The following is a 21642-nucleotide window of genomic DNA, read 5'->3' on the forward strand; positions in this document are numbered from 1 at the left end:
CATATGGTACCAGGGGTCGAACCCAGGTCCTTGTGCTTGCCAGGCAGGTGCTTAGCCCGCCGAGCTCTCTCCCTAGCCCCTGAACTGCTTCTTGAGATGCCCGAATCGGTCTGCTTAAGCCCCAATCCCCAACTCATTTTTTTCATGGACTCTTCCAGACCTACTACCGCAACTAGTGCCCCTGCTCCCCAGGGTGTCCCCTCATGCCTGGCTATCTGAACCAACCCCTTCACTGGCCAGTGACTGGTCCATACCTCCAAATCATCTCCACCTTCAGCTTTTCAACTTATGCTACCAGTACAGTAAGCTCTGCTACAAAATAAGTTTAACTTCAACATAGTGAAGACTTTGGCAGCTTTAAAAATTTTTCTTCATACCTTGGTATATACCACTGAATTATACATTCTCTAAGAATATGTTTGTTAGTTCTGTATGCTATACAGTTCTTTTCAAAACAGTAGATGTTCAATGTGTTGCTTGATTCATTATCTGACTTTAACAAGTAGTTTTATTTAAACTAGCATAAATCCTAACTTTAATCAACATAGGAAACACAAAATCTGGGTGGGTTAGATAGCTCAGTGGACTAAAGTTTAGGGACATGAAGGGACTGGGGTTCAATCCCCAGCATGCCGTGCTGGCCCCACCCCTGGGGCACACTGAGAACAAGATTGAGACTGGGTGAGGTGGTATGTGCCTGTAATCCCAGTGCTTGGGAGATTGAACACAGGAGGGTTACTGTGAGTTCAATCTATGTAGTAAGACCCTGTAGACACTGTCCTAAATACATTAAGATTAAAAAAAAGAAAACACAAAATCAAATCAATCAACAGGATTCTGTCAAACAACATTTACCAAGCGTTCACATGCTCTAGGAGCTGTGCTGTCTGATGTGAGTAAGGCTACGTCACTATCCTGGAAGGATCTCAGCCCATGGCGAGAGGGAGACTCATGTACAGGCTTAGTTAGCACCAATACACTAAGCACTAAGAGAAGCTCCCAGAACAAGCACCGGGAGGCCCAAAGATCAGGAGGCCTAACCTGCGAGGTGTGGCACAACCTTAGTCCCTGATGACCACGACTCTCTTTCTTCTCACACTCCTTTCTGGCCAACAGACCATGCCACATTTCTGGTCTCTCTGACAGTATTTCACCAACTGACAAGTCTCTAGCCAAGTTAGTAAATTCTGACAGCCTAGCTGCCAAAAAGTTCTTCAATCAATACAGACAAGAACATCCAATGCACCTATTCAATGAATGTGAAAATGTGACTCTAGGCAGAGGATGCTTCATGGACTGGAGTTAGGATTTTAGAATAGCAATATATTGTTTAATCAAACTAACAGAAGGGGCCGGGGAGATAGCTCAGTAGAATAAGCACTTGCCTGGCAAGCACAAGGGCCTGTGAGTTCAATCCCTGGTTCTGAAAAAAAAAAAAGAAAGAAAGAAAGAAAGAAAGAAAGGAAGGAAGAAGAAAACTAACAGACACAGTAACCTGAAATACTGACCAGAAAGAAGAAATGGGACCTAGCATCTTGAAAATGGTCTACTCCCTATCATATTTGGCAATCCCATGAGGTCAAGCTGGAGTAGGGACAGATCCTTGAAAGAAACAATCACTTTGTCATTCCAGGATGTATATTGTGGTTTAGTTTTAAAATATGTATTTTTTTTAGAAATAAAAGAGAGAGAGAAGAAAAGACCATACTCACTCAGTTCCTTGCCAACTGCGGCTGCAACACAGTTATTAGGTATTTCAGCCAAAGCACTGATCCCTTTAGAGACACACAAAACAAGAGTCAAATCATCTTTTTATAGATATACAAAATATTATTTTACATCAGTCATTCCTCATAAATGGGGTGGCAACAGTAAGGCACACACATTTTGCTGCACACACCCTCCTTGGCGTGTTACAGGTGGAAAATGCTCGTTCACCAAGCATTTTCACTGGAATGGTTCCCAAGGCCATAGAATACACAGAACATCTTTATTGTTACAGTAAGTACGCAGCTGTTCTGCCCTACTGATCCAGTATGATCATCACCATCACCCATTTACAAGGTGGAAAGCTCAAAAGGGGATGCAGAATTGGAGCTGCCCTCCACGTAAACCAAGAAGGCCAAGCAGCCCTGGCAGGAAGAGTCAGTATGATACTGAGCAACAGATACCTAGGCCGCATCTCGCTTCCTGGCACACAACTGCTGAAGTCCTCTGGATTTCAAGACATGCCTTTCTATATGCCCATGGGACCACAGATGGCTGCTAGTCCCTGAAATGACCCAGGTAGGATTGGAGGGCTGGGGCTTTGCACCTCCAACCTTTGACCTCCAAGGAGAGAGAGGACCTGGAGATGAAACTGGTCATTAATGGCCAATGACTGAAGCAACCACACCTAGGTGCCTCACCTAGGTACCTAGGTAATGAAGCCTCATAAAACCCCAAAGGGCAGATCCCCATAGCCCAGCCCATGGTGGTGACACATGTGGGCAGGGTGGTGCTCAGGCCCTCCTGTGTGCCAGGCCCCGTGCATCCCTTCACTGGCAGCCTTTGTAACTCCTTTATGACAAGTGTTGGCCTAAGTTCTGTGAGATGGTCTAGCAAATTAAACAAACCACGAGGGGTCATGTGAACCCAACTTATAGTGCTTATAAATAGCACCTGAGGTGGGCTCTGGCGTCGAGTGGTCAGCCTGTGGCATCTGACACTGTCTCTAGGTAGGAAAGCTCAGAGGATATCCAGTTGGTGTCTGCCCCTGCAAGCTCTATGTCAAATGAAAGCATAGGCAAAATGGAGCCACCTGTAGCACTAGAGCTAGCTAACAGGAGCCAGAGGCAAGAAAATGGCTTTCAAGTAGCATGCTTATGGCCAGTGAACACCTTTACCAAGTTTCTTGTATTATTGACATAATTAGATTTTACATATTTGTTTAAAATACAGAGGTTTTTCAAGGGTTTTTGTCTTTAAGAGACAAGGGCTCACTCTGTTGCCTAAGCAAGCGTCAAACTCCTGGGCTCAAATGATCCTTCTGCCTTCAGTAGCTGGTACTAGCCAAACATTCTCCGATGTTTAAACCCTAGGTTTAAAGTTCTGAGTGTCTTTTCCTATCTGAATTATATGACATGAGTTGAGGCTAACCATAACTTTTGTCTGACATATAGTTTTTCCACTATGATATATACGTAATTTATAATGCATATTCAAATTGGAAAATATTTTACCCATCTCAGACCCCACAAACGATGACATGCACAGGGGCCTGAAGCGCCACACTGTTACCACCAATGACCACTAATGATCCCACCTAGTGGAACTGCTGTGATTTCAACAGAATTTACGGCCTAATTTCTCTTCCATATGGGCTTATTTCATCACTGTACTTTGTATCTTCCATGTACAAAGAGGAGGAGGTGGCAGCAGGGGAGAAGGCAGAGGATTGCAGTGACAGAAGGTGGAGAAGACGGAAGAACAGGGGAGGGGCGACAGGAGGATAAGTGTAAACAAAGACAATTTTTATTTTTAAAATGTTTATTAGCTGGGCACAGTGATACACACCTGTAATGCCAACACTCTGGGAAACTGGGGCAGAAGGACTGTAAGGTTAAGCCTAATCCGGATAACTAATGACTTAACAAGTCCCTGTCTCAAAATTTTAAGGAACAGGGGCATAGGATATAGCTCAATGCAAAGGTCCTGGGTTTAACTCCCAGTACTGCCCCCAAAAAATTCATTTAATTATCTGAAGGGAAGTACTTACTTAAAATGGTTAATTACAATCTTGAAAACTGAAAAAAAAAAAAAAAAACTAATTTGGAGCTTTGCATTTATGAAAAGATTCTGACAACTCACTTGTCTTTCTGGAGTCTGTTATTCATTTGTTCACAATTTGATTTGTTCTCACCTGTATCAGAAATGTGGCTGGTCTTACACAGGAGCTCTAATTTTTGGTTCCACACACATAAGTCATTCCCACCAGAGAGCCAAACCTCCAGTCTCTGAAGAACAGTTAAACACTGCAAAATTGATTAAAGAGTTCAGAAACTCAAGCACACATTGTAGGGTAGTTCTGAATTATGTCTGCAAGTTCTCCGAAATTCCAACCTCGGGCAGGTGAGGCTTAGTTTCCTCCCCAGGAACTTGGGCTGTACCAGTAAGTCAAAAAGTGTCTGTGTAACAGTGTCTTCTATGCCTGACATGAGTGTCACAGGACCAAAAGGACAGAAAGGATGATGCAGGACTTACAAGAGGAAGTCACAGGGACACAGTGAGTTCCTCCTGGTCCTCGCATCACTCCCTGGAGCAGCAAAAAGAGAGAGCTGAGGCCTCCTGGCACCAACAGCACTATTACGCCAAGTAGCAGGAACAGCCCAGCAGGAGGCCCTACCAGGCCACATGGGGCTTCAGATGACAGAACCAGGGCTAGAGCCACTTGGCTGGAATGTTTCTATTTATGACTATACACACAGAGATAATAAGCCTTTGCTGCCTTAAGCCAAGTAGTTTCCAAGTAATTTCAACTCAGTAACAGATAATAGATACCAGTTAAGCCCTTTTTTAAATATAGAAAATATGATCTTAGTTTTGATGTTTTAAATTAACCCCATCTCCTGATTGCTCTCAATAATTCTATTGGGAACTCAGGAAAGCACTTGCTCTGAGGGCCACAGAAGTGCTTTCCCTTTGGTGGCACCAAGGTCCATTAGAACCAGGACAAGGGCAATGCCAAGGGAGTTGAAGAGAAGCTGGTTTTAGTGGTCTTCCCTAGGCTGAGTGAGGGTAAGGCTGTTTCAAAGCTGATGTAAGAAAAGAGCTGAAAATGATTGATACCAGTTACATATCTCAAGAGGTCCTAACCTGTCTCACCTCTGCATTTTTCATATCATTACTGTGTTTCATTTTATTGCCAAACAATATTCCATACACATGTTGCTTATCCATTTGTTGTTATTTACGCTGTCATGAACAATGCTGCTGTGAACATTCACGCACACACTGTAGGGTGGCCATATTTTTATTCTTTTCAACTGCATTTAGGAATAGGATTGCTGAGTGAAATAATTTTGATGAAATGCCAATGTCCAGGGTGACTAACACTTCTCAAACCACAGGCAAGGGCCGGGGAAACAGCTCAGTAGAATAAGCACTTGCCTGGCAAGTGCAAGGTCCTAAGTTCAATCCCCAGTACCACAAAAAAAAAAAAAAAAAAAAAAAAAAAAAAAAAAAAACAGCAATCTATGAAAGCTACAGTTTTCTATATGGTCATCAACACGTGCTACACCTGTCTTAGACATCAGCCATGCTACTATGTATGAAATGGTGTCTCGCTTTCACTTCTGGTGCTGGAGATATAGCTCAGCAGCATAAGCGCCTGCCTGCAAACACAAAGTCCCCACTTTGGTCCCAAGTTGGATCCCCAGTACTGGGGAAAAAGATTCACATCTGACTTACATTTCTCTAGTAACTAATAATGTTGAACTTCTCATGTGCCAACTAGCCACTTACATATACTATTTGGAGAAATTTCAAATCCATTGCTTATTTTTAACTATACTACCCCTTTTTTTTGGCTGTCAGTTCTTTGCATGTCCTGGATAAGTCCTATTAGATACATGATTTGCAAATATTTCTCCCATTCTATGGATTATCTTTCCAGTCTCTCTATGGTTTTCTTTAAAACACAAAAGTTTTTCATTTTTTTAATGATAAGGCTCAATTAAGCTTTATCTTTTTTATCTTTTTGAGACAAGGTGATGATGCCAAGCCAGGCTTGCATTCATAAGGGTCAAGCAATCCTATCTCGGCTGCCCAGCAGCCGGGTCTGCACACACGAACCCCAGCACCCGGCTCAGCACCACGCTCTGCAGAGACTGAAAGGTCGAGGGATCCATGTCCAAATCATCTGTTCACTCATAGGAGGTTTTATTTCTGGATTCCCAATTCTATTCCTTTGATTTGTATGACTATTGCCATGCAAGTACCACACTGTCTTGATTATTGTGGCTTTGTTTTGAAATAGGGAAGGGTGAACATTACAACCTTATATTACATTCCTTTTCAGGATTTTTTAAGCTATTCTAGATCCCTCGGTGAATATTTTAAAATTAGCTTGTTAATTTCTAAAATAGCAATCCAGCTATAATTCTGATGTTTATTCTGTATATCTATTTGAGTAGTGTTGCAATCTTGACAATATTAAATTTAATATACAAGTACAGGATTGTCTTTTCATTTATTTAGAGCAAGATTCTTTTTGTCTGCAGTTTGCAGCTTTGAGGCACAGTCTTGCTATGTAGTCCAGGCTAGCCTCAGACTTGCAGTGATCCTCCTGCCTCAGCCTCCTGAGTGCTGGGATTTCAGGTATGTATCACCATGCCCACCTCTGTCTTTCTTAATCTCACTAATAATATTTTGAAGTGTTTAAAGTACAGTCTTGTAGTTGGAAGTTCTCATCCCCTCTTTGTCTATTTTTACCATGCAAGAACATGTATGAACATGTTTTCTCTGTTCCTTTGCTTCTGTCCTATGTTCTCACACAATGGTATCTCACTGGGTGATTTTTTTTTAAAGAAAGTACAAACAGAAAAAAATTATAAATGATACAAAATTTTTTGGTGATATAGAATTTCACTTAACAAAGTAATATGAATTTCACAGTATTTGTTGTAATACATAGTGTTGTCTTCCAACCACTTACTCATATTTCAAGATATATGCATGTAAAATTGGAAGAAAAAAGAAATGTATAAAAAATTAAAAAGAGAAAAAGTATAAACAATTGAAAAAAGGAAACAAAACAAATTAAGCATTAGCTGCTCCTCTCCACAGACCAGCAGAAAGGCACAGTACACTTGTCCAAACCATCCTGTTTGCATACTTAGATAAATCTCTTTCTCCCCCTCCCTCTCCGGTCCTTCTCCTCAACTCAGTAACTCTTGCCTTTGAGTAAGTTCATTCCCTTTTCTCACTGGGTGATTTTAAGATGTTAAAGCAAGCTCATATTTCAGGGAAATGATGTATAATCCTTTTCCTATGTTGTGGTGTTTGATTTGCTCACGTTTTACTGGAGATAATATGCTGTTTCATTATTTAATATAGCATATTAGCATTTTTCAAACTCTTTTTATGCTCTGAAATACATATTAAGCAAGGATGTGGGAGTGCATGTGATGTGATTAAAAAAAAGTGAACCCTTAAAAAATTTCAGTGTATTACAGTAGAAGACACACTGCCCAGGTAATAGTTCCTGTTCCAGTTCCAGCTGCTTCTGTCTCTTAGGAATAGCTGGTTACTATGAGGCATAGCTGGTTACTATAATGCACCTTGTCTAAACCCAACCCAACTGACTAGCCAATCTGCCTCTGTACTTCCTGTTTGCGTATCCTGTGTAAGCACCAGACCACCAGAGATCTGGCCCTGATATTTTGGGAATGATTTCAATCAGTGCCCATCGATGTAAATAAATCTGTCTCCAAATCCTGGGTGTCATTTAGGTGTTTCTGTTTGCCGCTCCATTCCGGAATTACCAGTTAAGACAGGTCAGGCCTTACTTTTTCTTCATTCTGCTGTAGCATTTAATTCCCACTGCAGTTTGCAAATGAAACATTCTAACATTTAAAACATAGACTCCAAAAAAAATCTAGCCCTGTGTAGGTAGGTGTGTGTAAAAGATATAATTTTTAAAAGCTAAAAGTAATTTCACTTGGTTTATTACATCATTTTTTCTGTGACAAAAGCAGACACAACAAAAACTCCTCTTTGCCTGAGACTTTACCTTCACTGTGGACTGGAAGCACGATACCCTCTGAACTTGTCTGCCAGCATTGCCATCCCACACCTAAATTTATGTTAAGAAATTAATTTCCAAATAGAATTTTAAAATTGTAATCATAAGACAATTTTTCTACTTCACAATTAAATCACAAAGGCTAAACATTCAGCTATAAAAACTTTAAATGAAAGATGAAATATTTAGTATTTATCCTTTCATGAATATCAATTCATACAGTGAGCAATCAACTTACTGGAACAGGCTTATGATCTAAAAGAAGCTTGAGATAAATTTTAGCATCAAACTATTTGAAAATGCCAACAGAATTGCTGATCTGATAGCCTAAGTCTTCATGGGTATTAAATATTGCACTGCTTCACATTTATTCTCCACAACAGTCTGCCATAAACATGAACATAAAGTAGCTCTACTAAGAACTCTCCAATTCATTAATTAATATTTCCTGTTAGCTCCCTGTGATGCCACGGGCATGATTTACCAGCGTTACCCTCAAAGAACACACTACCAGTGTCTCATTACAACGTCTCATGTATGCAAATGTAAAACAGAAGGCCTTTCCTAAAATGTCCAGAGTTAGGGTAACTTTGGAGCCTGATGATTCTCAAAGTTTGAACTATTTTCTAAGGTAAGAAACACAATGATATTGTCTGACTTGCACACATGCCAAGTCTGTATTTATATTTAAAAATGGAAAGGAATTTGACAAATTAATCTTATTCCTTATGAAAATGAAAGATATCTATATATCCATTTATGTGTCTACCATGCTAAACATACTGCCTGACACTCAGAAAGCGCTCCCAGTAATCAATGTTCGCTGGCCTTACATTAACCACAATTCTACTAGTATCTCCCACTCTTTTATTATTTCAGAGCTGAACACTCCATGCTGAAAAAGTTGTGCTCTTCAGGCTACCATGTAACAAAAATTTTAAAAATCTACCCTCAGCATTTAAGGAAGTATTTAATTAATAGTGAAGGCCCAAGTAGAATAAATTTATAATTTATTGGGGTAAAACAAACTGCCAACTATGCAGCCTACCACTTGCTTATTTTGACAAACCATTCAGCCAAAGAAATGACTTCATCATTTATAGGTGAAATTTATACTGATGCTAGCCCAGCTACTTACCTCAGTATTGTAACAGTAATTTTAATAATTCCCTTGAAATATTATTACAGTGTTTGAGGAATGGTTTAATAAAGTATTTTAAATTCTACTTGTGCAGAATATACTAAAAAAGAAAAAAAAAGTTTTATTCCATAAAATAATATTTGCTTCAACAGAACAGCAGTAAAAATGTTATTCTGACCTAAACTTTATACTCTTGTCATCAATTAATCACACAGAATATATCAGCAGACAATCTCATTTAAAGTATGGTATTAAGTATGTCTTAGTTCTACAGAACCCTAAGAAATAGCTGACCTTTTGGGTTTACTCCAAAACTTAATATCACTAATGCTCCAAATTGTTTAAATGGAACTTTCAGATAAGCAAATATGTTAGTTAAAGCCAATGTGCCACCTAAAAAAAAAAAAAAAAAAAAATCGTCCAGAACACTTGGCCATGGGCTTCCTAAGTCCAGGTCCCCATAAAGTAATTACAAGGCTCAATTTATTTAAGAAGATGCCTTGCTAAGCCAATGCTGGATAGTGGGTCATCATTCTGGTTTTGCAGACAGACTGTTACTCAGCTCTCCCTACACTGGCTGTGCACCATGGGGAGGACACTTAGCACTCCCTGTGCTCCCCTTTCTCATCTGGAAAGTAACGTTATAAAAATTGCTTTGAACCCTGAAAGCCAATAATAAAAACTGAACAATGATAATGGACCTTTCTGCAGAGTTTGAAGCTCCTGGGTTGAAGACATTAAATTGCTTTTGCTGTAAAAGAAGGGGTTAAAAACATGAATTAATTCTCTAGTCCAATTCATCTTTGTTTCCCTTAGTTGAAAAGCAAATCGAGATAATACAATAAATATTTTTAAGGCCACTGTCTCCCATTTCCTCCATTTTGCACATCTTGATATAACAGTAACTCTATATGGAAAGAACAGCTTCAGTGATGAGACTAGGGATTTTTTGGTTTTTTTTTTTTTTTTACTAGAAGTCAAACTCAGATCCTTGTCCTTGCCAGGCAGGTGCCTGAGCCACTGAGCTACATCCTCAGCCCAACAGCTTCAATTATGAGGCTTCCATCAACACAACCCTTAACCTGCTATCTCTAGTCTAATACTTTTCAGGTGCCCAATACTTTTAAGAAGTCTCTTATGAAGACTATAAAAAAAAATCATTTTTGCTATGACAAGAAGGTTCAGACGAAACCCTAGAGGCTAAGCACTAGTAATGTATGTAGGGCCCCTACGGTCACTGTGGCTGCTTCACTTTCTTCCAGACTTAAGGATATAATAACTGTTCGATCGGCAGAGGCTGTCAGGATGAGTTGATTTTTTTCTTCACAAGATTCCAAGGAAGGAAATGTAACAATAGCCGTTATCTTCTGAGTATGTCCACTGAGTTCCACAAGTTTTTCTCCAGTCTGAAATACCAATAAAAACATTAATAGGCTCATCTTTCCAATTTAACCAGTCTTAAGTGACAACATTAAGAACAACTGTGTAGAAGCCAGGGAGATGGCTCAGTAGAATAAGCGCTTACCTTGCAAGCGCAAGGGCCTGAGTTCAATCCCCTGTTTCACCAAAGGAAAAAAAAAAAAAAAAAAAGAACGACTGTGTAGAAAGTATACATATATTCTATTTCAAAACTACTTATTCAGGACTTTTAGCTTTAAACAATAAAATAGAACAACTAAAAGAATAGCTGTACATAATTTTGGCTGTTTCTAAACAGAAAATCTAATTTAAAGGAATATTTTATTTATTTATTTATTTATTTATTTACTCATTCATTCATTCACTTATTTATTTAATTTCTGGTGCCAGGGATTGAACTCAGACCCTTACACTTGCCAGTCGAGGACTTAAGCCACTGAGCTATATCTCCAGCCCCCTTAAAGGAATATTTTTCCTATGATGTTAAGAATGTACAGTAATTATATAAATTAAGCAATGAAAACATCAATTCAATCTCTACGGAATTATTATTGTCAGCTACCTGTACAGTTCCAATGTTTGGAAGAAACTGAGCCTTAACAACAGCGTGCGTGTGTGCACATCACACTGACCCCCACTTGGAGGCAGTCTCCGCCGCATCACATGGGGCGGCAACTCACCAGCCCCGCTTCCTCAGGGCACTCCTGTCAGCTGCTCCTGTGAGCACCAAGCAGTAAACACACAAAACTAAAATGGATTTCATGACTACTTTGGAAGCACCCTAACCCTCTACATCCACCAGTCCTGTACCTAGGTATTTAACCAAACTCAGATCAAAAATGTTTTTCAAAGACTGTAGCTGCACTGAAAGTGTACAGACTTCTTTCCTTGTCACTACTTAAAAATAGCGCAACAAGTATCATAGCCCTTACATCTCACTGGGCTGTACAAGTCCTCTGGAGAGGATCTATGGTGCCAATACTCACAGGTCCTGGCACTCCTCTGTGGCCAGGGAGACTAGGACGTCCAAGAAGGGCTTCAGTATAAGCAAAGCCACTGAGAAATGAAGATCTGACAGATCAGGTAACAATTTGAACTAAGGTACATGAGGATAAACTCCTTAAAAAAAGAGTAATTTGAAAAACAAAGTGTCAAGAAGAGGCCCTAGAGGGGCCAGGGAGATGGCTCAGTGGAATAAGCGCTTCCCTGGCAAGCGCAAGGGCCTGAGTTCAATCCCCAGTTCTGCAAAAAAAAAAGAAGAGGCCCTGGAGAAACCTGATGACATTAATATTTTGAAAAAGCAAACCTACTGATTACTACTCAAATGAGGAGAAAAATAATTAGAATGTCAAATGGTATTAGTGTACAATGCAGAAAGAATTGTTCCATTCACAAAAATCAATACTTGGTCCATTCTGAAAGTCATTGCACAGTTGCTTATGATCTATTTTTTGTTTAATAAAATAAATTTTGGGGGCTAGGGAGATAGCTCAGCGGTCTAAGTGAGTGCCTGGCAAGCACAAGGACCCTGGTTCAATCCCTGGTACCACATGTCCTGCTGACTCCAGAACCCTGGGCATGATGTGCCAGCCACTGAAAGCTGGCATGGTGGTGCACATGTGTAATCCCAGTGCTGGGGAGGCTGAAACAGGAGGATCACTACAAGTCTGAGCTGCATAGTGAGACCCTGAACCTAATTAATTAATTAATTAATTAAAGAATTTTTAAAAATTTAAAAGAATACAATTTTTATTTTCACAAAATGACATTTGTAAGGGCCAACCACATAGCTCAGAGAATTAAAGCCCTGCAAGCAGGCGCAGGGGCTAGGGGTACAATCCCTGAGCCTGCCATGCCAGCTCTGCTCCTGGGGCACATGAGACAGCAATTGAGACTGGGCATGGTGGCACATGCCTGTAATCCCAGCTCTTGGGAGACTGTGAAAAACAGGCAGAGCACTACGAATCTGATCTAGTAGTGAGACCCTGAACACCCGGTAGACCCTTCCCTAAAAAAAAAATAAAAAAAAAATAACATTTGTTTCTCAGGAAAATATCTTAATAAATATTACCCAGGTATGATGGCCCACGCCCATAATCCTAGCACTGTGAGAGGCTGAGATAGGTGGATCCCAGGTGTGAACTCAGCCTAAGCAACTCATAGTGAGATCTTGTCTCAAATTTTAATTTTTTTTTTAAAGCTGGAGATGTAGCTCAGTGCAAAGGCCCTATGAGTTTAACGCCCAGTCTCTTTCTCCCTTACACACACACACACAGAGAGAGAGAGAGAGAGAGAGAGAGAGAGAGAGAGAGAGAGAGAGAGAGAGAGACCTGTCCCTATACTGGTCCCTATTTTGAATAAATTTATCCAAGTTGCCCTTTCCAGGTATTATTTAGTCTCAAATGATAAAGAGATATAAATATCACTCTACAATACTTATGAATACCAACTATGTGGTATTCCACATATAATCCATACAAACCTGAGCATTCCATATAATTACAATTCCATCATCACCAGCAGATGCAAATCTGGGTAGAGAAAAAAAGGTCACTGTTGACATTTAATTGGTAAGGTTTACTAAGAAATACCATATTAGACTTACAGAAGTTCTTTAAGCTTAGTTGACAAATATTTATCAAACGCTACTGAATTCAATACAGGAACTAAGAATCCAATGATATATAACAATTTGCAGGGTTACAAAGAATAACCTGCTAGAAATATAAAAATGAAGGAGACACAAATATGACTTTTAAGGGGGCCTGCCCCTTAGCTCAGTTCTTTAAGTGGCTGCTTCAACAAAGCAGTCAGGCTCAGGTTGCTGTGGTTCGATCCCCACAACTCAAGCCAGCCAAACCTGCCCTGAAGGCATTCGGAGCAAAAAAAAAAAAAAAAAAGAAAAAGAAAGAAAGAAAAAAAAATATGACCTTTAAAATCCTTCCTCGATTTAAAATTCTGTGATTTAGAGAGCAAATTGGTCAAGCAATGGCCATGATTCATCCACATGGCTGACACTCACAAAGGATCTACAAACTGTGGTATGGAGTTTCAGGTTAAATCCTGAGGGGATTTGACTGACCTAGACACATTTCTTGCTATATAGGACTTGCTTTATCTTGGTCTTAACCATCCAGCAGAAAAGTATGAAAACGAAGTAAAAAGTAAAAGTAAAGCCACATTAATATGCTGAGCTGTAAAAGGCTCAAATCAACAACATTAGACATTACCAGTCTTACTCTTACGGAAAACCCACTACTATTATGGACTACTTGACTATATTGGGAGATTCTGCTGAATTCAAGCACCTACAATATTTAAATAACATTGGAATGCCCATCTCTGACAAAACTAACCAAAAATGTAGGATAGAAATGAACGACCCTTTTGTATCTGTATACTCAAAATAGTTAGGCTAGATATACAGCTCCATTCTCTTAATTCAATGAATAGAGACATTTGTTATAATAGTGTTTGAGACAGGATATCATGTCTGCATCTTGTACAATGAATAACCACTAAGACAACAATATGCAATGTATTAATTATTGAAAATGTGCCAGTTTTTGGTTGTGAAACTGTCTCATTGATATTTATTTCTCAATAAAATTTTAAAAATAAAAAAATAAAATTCTGTGATTTGTGAGAAATCTCTGAGAAATGAAACAAAACCAAGTTAAGAAGCAGCTTCCCTGATAAGAAGGGATAATCCAGAGGTGGACTGGAATCATGTTCTTAGTTTCACTATTTCTTTTATTTTCTCTATGAAGATATTTGAACTCTAAACTCTTTTACCCAGAGCTCAGACCTAGCTGCGCTCCATTTGGCTCCTTTGTCTTTCCACACATAAGTAGTATTCTCGGTTTGAAAGATAAGGGACTTCCGTTGTTGGCTTTTAGTGGAGATGCTTGAAATGGGAAGAGGTAAAGGGAAAGGAAAGTCAGTTTCAAGGCATTAAAAAGCAGCTGTGATAAACTCCACCTTATCTCTCCTTTCACCTCCCATTTTCTATATGCAAATACAGGAACAATCTGTGTTTTTTCAGAATAAATGTTATTTTGACACAAATACTATCAAGTAAATAATTTAATGGGATTAGTAATCACAGTGACTATTACAATAAAATCAAGAAAGCACCATTCTCAGGGAGGGATTCAATACAGTGGTGTAAGCATGTAAAACCATTTATTAACAATGTAGTATACAACGTTGTAAATGAATATTTTAATGACTCAGAATCAGTTCAGTCTTCCCCACAGCATCACATCTGCTTGAATTCAGGTTTATTTTTTGGAATAGGAGCAAAAGAGGTGCTCATATAGGCAGCCAGCTATGAAATGCTTATTCTTGGCCCCTTGTAGTCAATAAACACTGATAAAAGATACTCTGCTAACACCTAGGACATTTAGAAAATCTGGGATACTTGCTCACACAGCTGCTGGATGTGCGCACTGTTGGCTGGACGCACATCACGAGGAAAGGCGGACAACGTGAACATGGGCACGGGGCACCGCAATCACGGTTTCCCTGGGCACCGGTGAGCTCTAGGTTACCACTCCAAGGGAACATTAACTCTCATGACTTCAGCCATGAAAGCCTCCAAACCCAGCTTCCAGCTCATATTTCTCATGCTCAGCCTCGCAATACCCCAAGTGCCGTCCATTCTGACTTCACAGTCCTGTGATGAGATTTCGTGAGAGCAAGAGGGGACGAGCTAACGGGACACTGGTCAAACAATCAGACGGGGCCTGTCAAAATGCTTAGCATCATACTGTGTATCTTTTAATGGAAAGGACCTTTCAACTAGCTGTAAGTCACAGAGAGGCTTACTTTTAAGTCTGCGCCTAACATTCTTATTTCAAAATGAAAGAGATAAAATGACCTGGAGATTTTAAAAAATGATCATTTTAAATTAAAAATATAATTTCCTGAGCTTGCTTATATACATTTTCTGAATCCAAATAGTAAGCAGTGCCTTAAATATCAAAAGCAGTTGCTGGAAGAGAATCTTTAATAGCTTATGTTTCTGGGCTATTGATTTCTTCTTATTTATATCGTGATGACAGGGAGGGCAGGTCTCAAGGGCTTCAAGTTTTCTTTGGTATAAAACATCAATTTCTATTGATTCTTTAAACTCTTGTAATTGCTTTTCTCCCATTTAGAAAGCTGCAGGTTTAAAATATACACTTTTTTCTAATCCAGATATTTAACTTTCTCACTCTTGTTTCATGCGCGGATCTCACAATGAAGAGACAACTGAACTGTTAAGAGTTTAGAAACAAGACACGGAGCATTTCACCTCAAACTTTAATTCAATCAGCAGCAAACAAAAGTTAAACCTAAACAATGCTCAATAGTAATGCATGAAATCACAATCAATTTTTTTATTACTCAGAGGTCAATTATCCAGTTGGCCAGCCTATTGAGGCTTTTCAAGTCTCTTTATCCTACTGCTGCCTTTTTACACTTTTTAACTATTTCTGTATTGTTACTCCTTCTGGAAAGAAAACATAAAGCTTTAAAATGCAAGCCAATGTGACTTTACTACATATTGGTATCATAAAATAACTAATAAAGTATATGGGAGCAGCCACAGGATACTGTTACCTAGCCTACCACAGGGGCAGTTAAAACTGTATCAGTTTATCTGAAACCAAATCCTAGGAACTCAAATCATGTGCACCAATCACCTTTAAATCAGAAGTCAAAATTCAACCCAAGAATTCCTAAGAGCAAGATCCACTGTAACTGCTTAAGGGAAGGCACAAACCATATTTAAAAAAAAAAAAAAAAATTAAAATGTCAGTGAGGTTTCATCTATTCAATGAAAAGGAGAATGGTGCCAGATCATTTTCATATTATTTTTTAAAGCCTCTAATAGAATTCAAAAACATAAGCCGAGGTATAAGATTTTCAGAGAAATGTGTCTTTAATGATTAGCACAAAATATATTTAGTGCAATTCTAGGATAGGATTAGGGAAATGCTAAGATGAATTAACACGCCATTCTTGCCTTGAGATCTCACAACTGAATGATTACTAAGAAATGTATTTCAACAAATCTAAGGCATCACTAATTGTCAAGCAGTTGTTTTATGCACTACTAATGAAAAATGCTACTAATTATAACCAAAAGATACTACCAATTATATGATGTGTCCAAATTCCACAGATGTTACAGTGAGGGAAACATGTTTCTTAGAATCAAAAAATATAGTAATTATCATACTATTGATCTTTACAATATTATATTTTCTAGACTAACAAATCTGTGATTATCTCTAATAGGTTTAAAATGCTAAAGAAATTCTCATTGAATAAATGAATAACCAAATACTTAAGTATTGGAGGGTTTATGAAATATATTAATGGCTTTAATGCTATCTCATTATTTCCTTCTATTTATCATGATTGATCTATGAACATATCTTAGAAGAAAAATAGAAAATTTGAAAAATTTTAGGCCCAGAATCCGGCCACATATAAATAAATGCCTTTTCATTTCATATTCTCATCCAATTCTTATTCATTTCCTTTAAGTTTTCTTAACTTGAAACCAAGTCTTTAAAAATTCTCAACTATACAATTAAATGACTAAGCATGAAAAACTAGTTGAACAAGGTGAAGTACACTGTAATGAAGACCTATAACAAACCTTCTGGAATGTTCTATCCTTCCCTCCTTCCACTATGCAAACTGAATTAAGCAAATAATTCATTTACTCAAAAAACATTCATTATATACTTATACACAAGATTTATACTAAACATAAAAACCAAAAAGAGATGGTTCTTGCTCTTCAAGAATTCATGGACTAATATAACTGTAAGCTAGATCATGAGTCCATGCAGAATTCTATTTCAATTTATAGAAATCATTTCCAGTAAACACTTTCTGTCACTCTGAACACCTCAGAAGAAGTGTTCCCACTTTTGCTAACTGTACTATGAAAGCACAGCACAGCTTCCCAATGACTGATCTAAAATAAAATGAGTTCTACAAATGATTTCTGGGTCCACTGCCTAAGGTCCATTTAATAGTTCTTACTTATGTGAAGCCACTTTGATCAATTCAAAGGTCCTGTAAATTCACATATAATCTGAAAGGACATAATAAAAAGCATTGCCATAATGCTGAACATAAATCTGCCTCTACTCAATACCTACATAAGGGCCGGGGAGATAGCTCAGTAGAATAAGTGCCTGCCTGGCAAGTGCAAGGGCCTGAGTTCAATCCCCAGTACCGCAACTAAAAAAACAAAAACAAAAACAAAAAACACCTACATAACTATAAATATGTGAAAAAATCAAAACAGACCATAACCACAGTAAGGCAAAAAAGTCTCAGTGGTTAACTTGCTACCTAATCCACAAATACTTTCTAGGCATTACAAAATATGGCATTTTTACAATAAAATAAAGTTGAAAATGCTACAGTACTAGAAAACAGACAAAACTAAAGACATAATTTTCACTTAAAATTGATTTTGTTTTTATGCCAGAAGTATCTGAAGCAATTATAGAAGTATGCAGACAGACAAGATAAGTTAAAGGGATCTTTTCAGGAGCCATACATGCTGATGCCAGAGTCTCTCATGAGATTTTAAAACTAAACCTTTTTCTTTGATGAAGAAAATTATGATAGAGCCTACTGATAGGCAGCAGTGCACAGCGCATGCATAGCATGAGCAAAGTCTTGAGCACCACAGAGCAAAGCAAAATATATTGTGATAACACAAGTTTAACATCTAAAAGTGTAAGATCTGGGGCCGGCGAGACAGGGCAGCGGACTAAGCGCCTGCTTATGCAAGCGCAGAGACCACTGTTTGATCTCCAGCACCACATGCAGAGCCAGCCCCGCCCACAAGGTGGGCTGAGCTGGCCAGAGTCCAGGAGTAGTGGCTCACACCTATAAATCGCAGCGCTGGGGAGGCTAACAGCAGGAGCATCACCTTGAGTCTGAACTGCCTAGTGAGACCCTGTAACAACCAAATACATAAAAAATAAATAAAAAATAAAAGTGTAAGATCTGTCTTTGTTCACAAACAGAATGAAGGTGGGAGAACTCTATAGATCTCACAGATACTTGCTGTCTTGGGTACTTTTCTCACTGCTGAGGCAAAATACCTGACACCCAAAGTTAAAGGAAGAAAGATTTATTTAGCTTTATTTATAGTTGGTAGAGGTTTTCATCCATAATCATTGACTCCCAGGCAGGTGGGCACATGGCAGAGGGGCAACAGTTCTTGGCAGAGGGAGACAGCAAAAGCAGCAAGAGACTGGGGAGATGGCTCAGTAGAATAAGCGCTTCCCTGGCTTCCCTGGCAAGCACACGGGCCTGAGTTCAATCCCTACTTCCACAAAAAAAAAAAAAAAAAAAAAAAAAGCAAAGCAACAAGAGAGGAGAGCGAACAACAAGCCTCTTCTCACCCTTATATTGAATGCAGGCTACCTGCCCTAGGGTGGGTATAACATCAGACCTTTAACCACAGCATTGAACCATGACTTTTTTTTTTTTTTTTTTCATTTATGTATTTGGTACAAGGTATGACTAGGCAGCTTGGACTTGTAGCGATCCTCCTGTTTTCAGCCTCCCCAGTGCTGGGATTACAGGTATGTACCACCACACCTGGACTCAGTCACCTGCTCAGCGTGCCCAGGAACAGGGCTGGTGCAGCATGTGGGACCAGGAATCAAACCCTGGCCCCTGCACTTGCCAAAGCAAGCGCTTAGCCCGCTGAGCTATCTCACCAGCCCTGGTCCTTGACTTAATCACAAACTTTAGGTTCAGCTGCCTCTGAAAAGCCCACCTCTGATGATGCTGAGGGGGCATTCCATACACAAGTTATAATGCCTGCAAAGATAAATATTTCATACAGATCCTCTCTTCCTTCAAATCACAAATAAAAAGCGAATGGACATATCAAATTATGGTATCAGAAAACAAAAAAATAAAGCCCTGTGACTCCTAGGGAGGGATTTCCATTTCCCTGGGCCAGAGTCTCTCTGAAGGAACCTCTACTACAGAGAAACAAATCTGACTCTCTCAGCCCTGCTTGTCTAAGTGGGAGAAGGAACTGTATGTGCCCAGCTCAGCATCATCTGGGTTGTCTCCAAAGATCTAGGAACACAGAGGGAACATTCTGGGTTCTGATTCTGGAGAAAAGCCTATGTCTGAGTGCAAGGCTTCCAAGTGTCCATTTCGCACCCTGATTCAGCAAGGCTACCTATTTCAGGATGAAGCTCCAGAAGGAACCCACTGTGTTGTAACCAAAGCTTTCTATCAGTCATTTCTTTTCCAGCTGTTACTTTATTAAGCTGATATGTCCATCTGCGTGATCCTTGCATCCACTCCCAATCAATGCTGTCCTCAAAGGGAGCGGGCTATTTCTCCATTGAACACTTAGGATACTCATCACATTTTTTTTAAAAAAAATGTCATACTGAAACAAATTAGCCTTTATTTTTATTTATTTATTTATTTATTTATTTATTTATTGGCAGAACCAGGGATTAAACCAAATTAGCTTTTAAATTGCCACTTTTATTTCCTTTACTTAAAGTATGACTTGTAAACTTTTCATTGAGTGAATTTAAATGTATACAAAAATGGAGAGGACAATGTCACGACAATCTGCATGTGCTACCCACCTGCCCTGACTAACTGTCAGCTGACAGTGCATACTGTTTCATCTTACCCATCAGGATCCTCCACTGCAGACTCCAGCACATCCAAGCCACTGTACCTCACTTCATCAATAACATCTCGGCATGTATGTGCACATCAAGGGCTCTCAGGATATTCTTCAAGTTAACATTTACTTGCTAACATCATCACCAACCTAGTCAGTCACTATGTTTTCTAATCTCATAACTGTGAAATAGCTTATTAGAAATAAAATACAAAGAAAAATCACACATTCCAACTGGCTAATTTATCTAGTCTCTTTCATTCTACTGGTATATTCTCCCTTTAATGTTCTTTACAAATTACTAACTGAAAAACAGGTCATCTGTCTTGCAGCATTCATACAGTCTGCATCAGGCTGGTTACTCTCCCACACTGTCATTTAAGATGTGCTCTTATTTTTATTAAACTAATAGTTAGACCTAAAGACAAAGAGATTCAAGTTTCACTGTTTGCCTTCTCACAATCTGCACTGCAAGAGAATCAAAGTCCTCTTTCCTTGTCCTGTCGCTTCTCAGCAAACTATTTCTTTGTTAACATGCTAAAATGCTCCTGAGTTGTTTTCACTCAGCATTTTAGTGTACAAAATGCATACATTAATAGATTTGTTCTTCTTGTAAATTTGTCATCCTAACTTGCAGGCCCCCAGCTAATGAACAGTATTTTCCTTCCCTATCATAAGCTGCAAGATCACAAATTCCAATTCTATCATTATTCCTTGCCTCAATTCACCTACAGAGAAATTTCTTTTCATCAATAATTACTGACCCTAAAATAGCTTACATAAGAATGGCAGTGTAGGAATTTGACTTTGCTCTTCTACTGACCAGTTTTCAAAGACATGAGTTAGTGTCTTAGCATTCTCTAAAGGTAATCAGCCAGTTCTCTTCTCTTTCTTTTTTTTTTTTTTTTTCAGAACCAGGGATTGAACTCAGGTCCTTGCACTTGACAGGCAAGTGCTTATTCAACTGAGCTATTTCCCTGACCCCGCCAGTTCTCTTTTCCAAGGACCCTTATAAACACATGAACTTAAACATGCATGAAATTTTATAATCCGGTGTAGATACTACTCTTATCCACACTCAAATAGTCAGATGGGGTTTTAAAGCTATATTTTAAAAATGTTCAAGGTAATAATTATCAAATGCATAATAGGGTTTTTATAACTGAGTGAGCCCAATTTTACCCAGAAATTATAAAATTGTATTATTATAGTGACAGAATTTGAAAATGAAATGCTATTGCACACTTGGGTCTTTACCCCAAGATTTGATTATGTACAGCAGCAATTTCATTTCCACTCATTCTTGTCACACTCTCAAACATTACACTGTCTTAGCCAGCTAAGCAAAACAGCACCTTTCTAAACTATGACCAAAAGGACAAAATTATTAGAATTAGGAAAGGAAGAAGGTAGCACATACATATGCAAAACCTGACACTTCTCCTACTTCACTCAAAGCACCACCCATAAACAGCAGAAATTGAACGAACTCACCACAAGGAGTCGCTGAGTGTCAGAGATAGAATAAGGTGGTTTTGCTTTTTATAACAGATTTTAGCAACATTTATTATAATAAATCAAGATGTTTAAATGCAAAGTGATAATGGA

General features: G+C 38.8%; 1 protein-coding gene across 2 annotated transcripts in view; it reads right to left on the minus strand.

The window, feature by feature from the left end:
- The window catches only part of Wdr41 (WD repeat domain 41), a 41378-nt gene that overhangs the window by 11741 nt on the left and 7995 nt on the right, over window positions 1-21642 (minus strand). For both annotated transcript variants that reach the window (XM_023708085.1, XM_023708084.1), the window contains exons 3-7: window positions 12826-12874; window positions 10199-10330; window positions 7772-7834; window positions 3902-4013; window positions 1713-1775 (exon numbers count right to left, since the gene is read on the minus strand). In XM_023708085.1, the coding sequence (XP_023563853.1) occupies window positions 1713-1775; window positions 3902-4013; window positions 7772-7834; window positions 10199-10330; window positions 12826-12874 (419 nt within the window). The remainder of the gene's footprint in view (window positions 1-1712; window positions 1776-3901; window positions 4014-7771; window positions 7835-10198; window positions 10331-12825; window positions 12875-21642) is intronic.

The sequence above is a fragment of the Octodon degus genome, unplaced genomic scaffold (assembly GCF_000260255.1).
Source record: "Octodon degus isolate 3935 unplaced genomic scaffold, OctDeg1.0 scaffold00328, whole genome shotgun sequence".
NCBI lineage: Eukaryota > Metazoa > Chordata > Mammalia > Rodentia > Octodontidae > Octodon > Octodon degus.